General features: G+C 59.8%; 4 protein-coding genes across 4 annotated transcripts; 3 read left to right on the top strand and 1 right to left on the bottom strand.

Moving 5' to 3' along the window:
- Positions 1–61: 61 nt before the first annotated feature.
- On the top strand, positions 62–988 carry A1Q1_05689 (cell wall integrity protein scw1; the record flags this gene model as incomplete). The annotated part of the gene is made up of 1 exon (XM_014320898.1): positions 62–988. One exon carries the CDS (start codon positions 62–64, stop codon positions 986–988), a length of 927 nt encoding a protein of 308 aa, XP_014176373.1.
- A 703-nt stretch (positions 989–1,691) lies between these two features.
- A1Q1_05688 (uncharacterized protein) lies at positions 1,692–2,372 on the top strand (the record flags this gene model as incomplete). The annotated part of the gene is made up of 2 exons (XM_014320897.1): positions 1,692–1,722; positions 2,059–2,372. 2 exons carry the CDS (start codon positions 1,692–1,694, stop codon positions 2,370–2,372), a joined length of 345 nt encoding a protein of 114 aa, XP_014176372.1.
- Positions 2,373–2,584: 212 nt separating this feature from the next.
- A1Q1_05687 (translation initiation factor IF-2) lies at positions 2,585–4,023 on the bottom strand (the record flags this gene model as incomplete). Its single annotated transcript, XM_014320896.1, has 2 exons — positions 2,585–3,681; positions 3,720–4,023. 2 exons carry the CDS (start codon positions 4,021–4,023, stop codon positions 2,585–2,587), a joined length of 1,401 nt encoding a protein of 466 aa, XP_014176371.1.
- Positions 4,024–4,178: 155 nt separating this feature from the next.
- On the top strand, positions 4,179–8,356 carry A1Q1_05686 (uncharacterized protein; the record flags this gene model as incomplete). Its single annotated transcript, XM_014320895.1, has 9 exons — positions 4,179–4,383; positions 4,437–4,745; positions 5,067–5,134; positions 5,665–5,783; positions 5,839–5,930; positions 5,998–6,522; positions 6,641–8,005; positions 8,052–8,079; positions 8,128–8,356. 9 exons carry the CDS (start codon positions 4,179–4,181, stop codon positions 8,354–8,356), a joined length of 2,940 nt encoding a protein of 979 aa, XP_014176370.1.
- Between the last annotated feature and the right edge of the window lie 74 nt (positions 8,357–8,430).

Here is an 8,430-nt window from a genome sequence, read left to right as displayed (position 1 = left end):
CTCCAATGTTGGCTACCACGAGGGTGGCATCGACCCTCGCAGCCTAGGCATTGGCGCCAACATGAATCCTGCCGACCAGAATCCTCCGATCAACACTCTCTATATCGGCAACTTACCCGCGATCTCGCCTCCCACGCACCCTCCGAACTTCCTTGAGGAGTCTCTGAGGGCCTTGTTCCAGCGCCGCCCTGGCTTCAAGCGCATGTCTTTCCGCCAGAAGATCAACGGGCCCATGTGTTTCGTGGAGTTTGAAGACATTCCTTACGCGACTCAGGCCATGCGGGAGCTGTACGGCAACACGCTCAGCGGCCTGGTCAAAGGTGGTATCCGTCTCTCGTACTCCAAGAACTCCCTCGGCCAGCGAGGAAACTCGCACCAGCAGGCTATGAACCAATCCATGTTCGGCGGTATCGCTCATACCGTGGCGCTTGCCGGCATGTCTTCTGGTCCTTCTGGAAACCAGATGGGTCCGAACCCTGGCGGTTACGCTATGGCTGCTTCGCAGCCCGTGCCAATCGGGCCTCCGAACGCTCAGGGCGGGCCCGCAAACAATGAGCGCCGTCCGTCTGAAGCACCCTCCTCTCTGTCGCCCACGGCCCAGCCTTTCAACGCCCCGCTGCCAACTTCGCCGAGATCGCAACGTTATTACGCACCTGGCGAGCAGCGTCCGCCCATTTCGTCGACGCCCTCCTCGAGCAACGTCAACCCCTCTGCCATTCCCTCGAAGGGCGACGCCAGCAATGCCTTCTCCTCTTTCGCTCCGTCGTCCGCAGGTCAAGGCGGCTTCTCGTCCCCCGTCTCTTCGCCCATCCGGACGCCGGCGTCCCTCGGCTGGGTCTCCTCTGGTGCTAACAGCAACAACGCCAACAGCACTTCGGCCAACACTTATGGAGCGTTTGATGCCTTTGCAATTCCGCCTCATGGTCTCGGTTCGCTGAATGGAGCTGCCAACGCTTGGAATCAGAACTCGAACAACACATCCGCTTAAACGCATATTGATCGCGATACCCTCCACGAATACCCAACCAGTACACTTTTCTCTCTTGGGTCACTGTCCACCAAACAATCATGTCACGGCTGGGCCTCAGCTTCAGCCTATTCATATAACAAGCGCATACGCCTCCATTTTTGCACCGTAACTCCAACCATCAATCGTATTCTCGCATCGTAATCCAACTTACAAGCGTCATCGCCTGTCACCGGCCGCACACTTCCCTACATATTGTCATCTTGCCATAAGTCTCATTGCTGGTGATCACAACAATCGCATCACCCTCACTGCCCCATCGATTCAACCCAACCATGCCATCTCTGTTCCGAACTCCGACCTCTTCGTGCATGCATCGCCACAATCTTGCATGGACTCACATCATTGCGCCTCAATCCACAGATGTTGAAAGCTCTACCGTAGATACCACACGCTGCAGTTAAATTCCTGGCTAAGCTGGTCTTTTCCTTCGCATGCTAGCATACGTAGACGATGTATCTGTCCGCATTGGAGTTCACACCTGTCTTGCTGCGTGTTCGAAGCACGCGACTGGCACTGCTATTCATACGAGATAAGGTGCAGTGGTTGTGCCACAGCTCAATAAGTGGAGGGGTCGAAGAAGTTTCACCTGTTTCGAGTTTCTGAGATCGGTCCTGACATCTTCCGACTTTTCCTAGATACCCAGTACCACTCGTCATCCGCCATGGTTCGTTATAAGGTTCGCCAGACTCGCGGTACGTATAGCTGTGGTGATTTTACGATAGCTGACGCGATCTTGCTGCTCTTCTTTTGACCGACATCAACTTGGAACGACTGAACACCTGCAACTCGGCGCCTTCCTTCCTGCCTTCCTCCGATCAACCGTGAACGACGTCAACGTCCTCTGACGCTTTCTCAAACCTCTCTTTGGATTTGGGCATTACATTCGCTGTCGTTCTGTCCTCTTGGCGTGGTCTGCCGATCCGTCTGCAATCCGAATCCTGTCTCTTTGGACCGACCTTCCCCGATACGGCAACACGCAATACCTTGACAATACTGGCTCACACTGCGACGATGGTTCACGACAACAGAGGCCGTCAAGGTTCCCTGCGCTACGGAGATTGCCGCTCTCCTCATGTGCTTCTCCGCGACTGGCGACATCCGTGCGACCTCCGAGGGTGCTTCCGGATGCGCCTCAGCGATGCGGAATCTGCACAAGTGCATGGAGAAGGGCGGCGGTGGCGGCAAGGGCAGGGCAAGCTCGGTGAGTATTGCTGTTATGATGGGAGACGGCGAGCCTGTCTTTGTGAAGGCTATTTGGCGACCACTCGGCTCTGCAGCTACGCCTTGCGCAAGAGAACCAGCTAACTCTCAGATCAACTACCTGCTCTCCAAGGTGCGATAAGCTGCAACCCCTTCTCATCAGCCTCAAATCACCCACTCCACTCTGGACTGTATTATCATGCACTGCATAGCTATAGCGAGCGCGCCGGCGCAAAGGGCACCCCGCATAACTGACACGTCTCACCACTGATCTGCCACGAATGTGCCGGTTCCATGCAATACATGAAGATGGTAATACTGTTACAGAATCTATAGCCGAGAGAGACCAAAAAACTACTTGAAGCGCTTGTACGCGTGCTTCTCGTACTCCTTGACCTTGAGAGTGCGCTTCTTGGGGAGGTGGGGGACACGGGGCTCGACGAGGGCGCGGCGCTGCAGGGCGAGGAAGCGGTCCTTGAACAGGTTGCCCTCGGGCTTGACCTGGCGGAGGGACTCGGCCAGATCCTCTCCCAGCTGGACGGGGACAGCCTGCTCGGGGACACGGAACTTGCCGACCTTCTCGCCACCAGCGTACCCGGCGCGCTCGCGCTTCTCCTTTGCGAGCTTGCGGAGACGCTTGGCCTCCTCGATGGCCTTCTGGCGCGCCTCGACCGACTTGCCGAGACTCTTCGCGCCGGGAATGGCGCGCTCGAGCTTCTTCCGCCGCGCCTCGTCCTTCTGCGCCTGAGCGGCCTCCTTGGCACGCTTCGCCTTGTTGCGCTGCGCCTGCGTCTTGCGCTTCGTCGGCTTCTTGACGAGCGCAGGCTCGTCGTCCTCGCTCTCCCCGTCCTCGTCGGAGTCGACGCCGTCGCCGCGACCAACCGTCATGCCGTCGACGTGCGTGTCCGAGATCTCGGCGTCGACGGCACGGCGGCTCGCAACAACCTCGCCGAGGAGGCGGAGACGCTCCGCCTCCCTCTCCTCGGCGGCCAGACGCTTGCGCTCCTCCTCGGCCGCGGCCTCGATGAGCTTCGTGTGCGCCTCAACGGCGGGGTTGTACGACACGCCCGCGACGGGGAGATCGGCAGCCAGCTGGGCCGCGGCAATCTCCAGCCGCTGCTGGCGCTGCTCCTCGATCGTCTGCGGCGCCTTGACGCGCGGCTTCACCATGCCCTCGACGCCGAACCCGTCCGCGGGCAGCTCGACTTCCTCCTCCTCCTCCTCTCCCCAGGCGTCGCGGAGCGTGCTCAGATCCGTCTTGCGCACGTCCGCACTCGTCTTGTCGTCCACCGTCCGGCGGGCAATCTTGCGGATCCGCGCCTTCTCCTTGGCCGTCACGTCTGGCTTCTTCTTCGGCGCGACGGCGCGCGAGGTCAGAGACGGCATCGCCGACTTCTCGTTCAGGACCGCAAGCGACCGCAGCGGCTTCTTCACGCGCTGTCTTCGGCGCACTGATGTCAGCTGTACCATCCGTCGTCACGAAGCTTACCCTCGACATCTCCCGTCGTGTCGATCGTGAAGAGGTCTCCGTCCGTTTTCTTCGAGTACGAGCCGCCGGTGAGACGCTCCTCGGCCCGCTGTGCCTCGAGCGCCTGCTCAACAGGACGGATGTCGACGTTCTTGCGCCACGCCTTCTTGCCCTTGCGACTCGTCTGGGAGAGCTGCGCCGGCGCGCCAATGTCCTCGAGCTTCGGGGCCGCCTTCTCCTTGCCCTTGCCCTTGGCGGGGCGGTCGTAGGGCTTGGCCGTCTTGCCAGCCTTGGACTTGGCCGCGGTCTTGGATGTCGACGGCATTTTTGGTAGTGTGTGTTGTTGATCGATGGCACCGACAGCCCTCAGTGCGACTATGACGGTCTCCTGCACCAGGCTCTGATCGTCAACTTCGAAATCTTGCCTGTGGTCCCTTAGGTGGCGACTGAAATCTGGGACGCGGGATTAATGTTGAGAAAATGGCGGTAGGAATATTCGGCTCACTCACCCAGGAAACAGGCGAACCACCACTGCGTTCGGAGCCTTACGGGACCAGTTCGGGCGCACCAACCAGCGAACCAGCAGCCGGACAAGCCAGAGCACTCGCTGCACAAGCCGAGTTGCACTTCACCACTCTACCTCACCACTCCCTCTCTGTCCAAGCAAACATGTGGCCCCTCAACGGTAAGCTTGTACCTCTCCGCAGTAGCTAACGGACAGCTCAGCCCCACATCAAGGAGCGCCAGATCGCCCTCCAGGTGCGTATGCGAACGATCGATGGGACTCGGCTCGGCGCGGAGAATTTAAGGACACGGAACGCGGAGCGAAGTTGAGATGGGACATGAGGCCGAGGCGTCGCGCGGGTGGGCGGATACGACACGGAAGGAAGGAGAAGGACACTACTCGAAGAAGAGAAGACAGAGACGAGCGAGAGCGAGTCCCGGAGACAACGAGATCGGAGCGCCAGGACTCGAGACTGACTTCACAGAACCTTGCCGGCAAGGAGCCCGTCTACCTCCGCAAGCCCGGATCCAGGCTTTACATGGGTGAGTTGCACGTTGCGTGCTGCTTGAATACGTGCTGATGCATGCCCCCTTCATCGCGCTCCGTCCGACCTTGCAACTGCTCTTCGAACGACGATATCTTGGCCTCGAAATGAACCCTGCGCTCACCCGTTCAATTCCATATTCCAACACCGTCATCGATGCCTGACTCCGAATCACTACCTCTTGTCGTCTGTGCTACGAACGCCCATGCCCTCGCCGTGTGGCTTGCCTCTCGCCTTGCATCATTCGGCAACGCCCGTGTTCTCTCACATCCGCCAACTCATTCTCGGACCGAATTCGCGCCTCGGCTCATCAATGCAGCCGGTTTCCTTGCCCTCCTCGGTGTCGGCCTGACTGGCAACATGTACTACCTCATCCAGTACGGCCGTGTACGTATCAAGCACTTGCATCGTTGAAACAGCTGCTGACGTTGTGCTCTTTCCAACTGTATCGGGTTCAACCGCGTGTCCCACTTGCTTCCGCCCTCCGCGCTGCCGCAATTCGCCTACCAATGATGTTCGCCTGTAATCACCCCCCGCACGCACCGTCTGCGCCTCCTCATCTTCCGCTCATCTCGGCGTCGGTACATGCAGGGCAAGGCCCCCAAGAAGGACGAGGCTGCTTAAATTCATCAATAGTACACAAAAGAATGCATAGCGTCTCGGACAGACGAAATAAACAGGCAAGCAACTGCAGAAATAGCAATTAGCCCCTTGTCGGACGGGATCCGCACCCTGCGTCACTCCTGCCGACCTGGCCACACACCCACTTCAGCCAGCGATCAGCTCCACCCTTCCGCCCACCACACACACAACCACGACAAACAGAGTACTAACCCCCGGCGTCGCCCCATGCCCGTATCGCGACCTCTGGCGCCCCTTGCTTGCCGAGCTGTGCCGCCGCTGCATCGCGCGATCAGGAGCCTGGCAGTGGCAGGGTCATCGGTCCCGGTGTTGACGTCACGGCCCGCGCGTTTTCATTCGTGCTGCAAGTCTCGAGACGTACTTTCCAGACCATCCACCATGAGCAGTCCAGAAGGTACGGGGGTCGTGTGACCTGCGCAAGCAGCCCAAGCTGTGTGAGCTGACACCAGAAGACCTGTCCTCCTCGTACATACGGCGCACGTCGCTGGCGATCGGCGCGCGGCGCCAGTTCCACCCGGCCCACAGCCCGTCCCTGTCCCCCGTGAGTCCGGAGGGACGACAGTCGTTCACGACATCCTTCCTCTCGCGGACGCGGCCCCAGGATCCAGAGCTGGGAACCGCCCAGAGCCACGGGACGGGCCATGTGTCCTTCCGCCAGAGCTTTGGCACCAGCACCGGCCGCCCTGCCGCCGTAGACTACACCGACAGTCCCCTCGGCACTCCGCCGCTGCACCGCCAAGGCACGCACAATACCCATGATGACTCTGGGTTCGGGTTCAGCGTCTCGTCAGGCGACTCGGACATGCTCCGCCGCCCTCGGCGCCGGAGCTCCCTCACTGGACCGAAGTACAAGTGGCTCTCGAACAATACAGGTGACGAGCCAGGCGTAGACGTCCGCTCGGAGCGCGATGAGGAGATGTACAAACACCTCCGGGGGAAGGCGAACGTTACCGTGAGTTGTCCCACTTTCGTCCCCGAAACTGACAGGCAGGTTGTAGACTACAGTCCCGACGCAGAGGCCGAGGACAGCAACGTCCGCATTGACATTAGCGGCGAGCGATTCGAGCATTGGCTCGAGAGCGACGAAGGCGAGCGGCCCATGGTCGATGGAAAGCCAGTCGGCGTGCGATGGAGTGAGCTTTGTCCACCTGTCGTGCGAGCTAACCGCAGTCCATGTGAACGGTCTAAACTGGGAGATTATCAAGTGTCTGACGTTGAAATATGGGTGAGCTGCGGAACGGATTGCGTTAGCTGACAGCAGCCTGCACCCTCTTGCAGTTGAGGACGCATTGCGCAGCGAGAGTTCTCCGCGCTCCAAACTCGACTTTTACCGCAACCACCTCTACCTGCAGATCCTAGTTCAGCACATCTACGACCCGGACGAGGAGACGTTCGAGGCCGAGGTCGACGGCGTCGACAACGGCACAATCGGAGACCAGGACGGCATGGAGGCGGCTGCGAAGCGAGCGCGGCGATGGTGGCAGAGGCGGTCGAACAGCGGGCAGATCCGCCTCCCCGAAGGCGCCGACAATGTGTTTGAGCCCTCTATCCCGGAGAGCGAGCACACGAAGAAGACCAGCGCGCCGAACGACAAGGCGAAGCACCGATTCGTCATTGACCAGCTGTCGGCTAGCTACATGGTTCCGATCCGCCGCGACATTCTGTCCGTCTTCATGCTCCGCGACGGCACTGTCATCTCCGTCTCGAAGACGCCCGTCATGGAAGTGCTCGAGCCGATCTACGAGCGTCTCGAGGATGAGCACTCGCTCCTCCGCCGCTCCGGCGACCCGTCCATGCTTATCCATGCCTTGCTCGACGTAGCAGTCGACCTGAGTGTTGAGATCACACAGGCGTTCGAGGCTGAGATTCTCAAGGCCGAATCCAATGTGCTTGTCCAGGCTGACCTTGACCTCGTGCGCCACCTGCACATTGTCCAGGCTCAGATCACCCGCTTCCGTCGCTCCCTTACCACGCTCCTACACGTGTGCTACGTCCTCCGTGATCAGGACACGATCCGTACCCTCGCTGTGGGCAACCTCTCGAAGAAGAACGGCGAGCCTGGCCTCCAGGTGCCCAACGTGCCTGTCGGGACCGCCGGATATGCTCCCAGTGCCGGCTCGAGTCTGCACGGCAGCCCGCACCACAACAACGTCTCTGGACCCGGTGGTCAGAGCGCACTGAACACCTCGGGCATGGATCCCTCCCACCGACACGCAGGCGGAGACTTTGGCGGTGCCGGTGGCGGCTTCGGCGGCGGCGCAGGCATCTACCAGCCCACGCCCATGCCGGCAGGCTACGCCATGCCCGGTGTCCCCGGCATGACGGCCGGCACCGGCGTCATGCCCACGCCGAACGGCACGCCGCCGCCCGGCTCCGCCATCGGCTCGGCGGGCTATATCTCGCCCAACGCGAGGGTGTACATGAATGATGTGATCGACCATCTTGAGGTAAGCTACAGGTGTAATACGGGTGAAGCTGACAGACAGATGGTTGCGAGCTCCTCGGACCAGTTTGTTGCGACCTGCGACCACCTGACGGACTATTCGTTCAATGTGCTGAGCTTCTACACGAACAACTCGATGGAGCGGCTCAGTATCGTCACCGTCGTGTTCCTGCGTGAGTTCTAGCTGTTGCTCGTCCGTGCGCACTAGCTAACTGACAGCTCTCACGTTCATTGCCTCGTATTATGGGTAAGTTAGCAGCTGGGTTCTTGAATGCCGTGTAGCTGACATGCGCAGTATGAACTTTGAGGACTTCCCGACGCTCGACAACCCCGACTCGTACTTCTGGAAGGTCGCTGCGCCGTGCACTGTCTCGTTCTTCGTCATCTTCTCGTTTGGATACCTCAAGCAGGCGATCAGCACGCTTCTCCGCCGCTTCGCAAAGTACAGGCAGGAGCAGCAGATTCATCACCACCACGCCATGACCGCCCGGCAAAGGAGGCGCAACAAGGGCCGCCTCATGTGAGATGTCGTGTGTTTGCGTAATTCTGCCTCTCTTCCGTATCGATCAGCATTATCTCCAGTCATATTTTTGTTGCG

Source organism: Trichosporon asahii (genome assembly GCF_000293215.1).
Source record: "Trichosporon asahii var. asahii CBS 2479 unplaced genomic scaffold scaffold00075, whole genome shotgun sequence".
Taxonomy (NCBI): domain Eukaryota; kingdom Fungi; phylum Basidiomycota; class Tremellomycetes; order Trichosporonales; family Trichosporonaceae; genus Trichosporon; species Trichosporon asahii.
The sequence above is the reverse complement of the archived record's forward strand: the minus strand, read 5'-3'. Positions and strand labels throughout refer to the sequence as shown.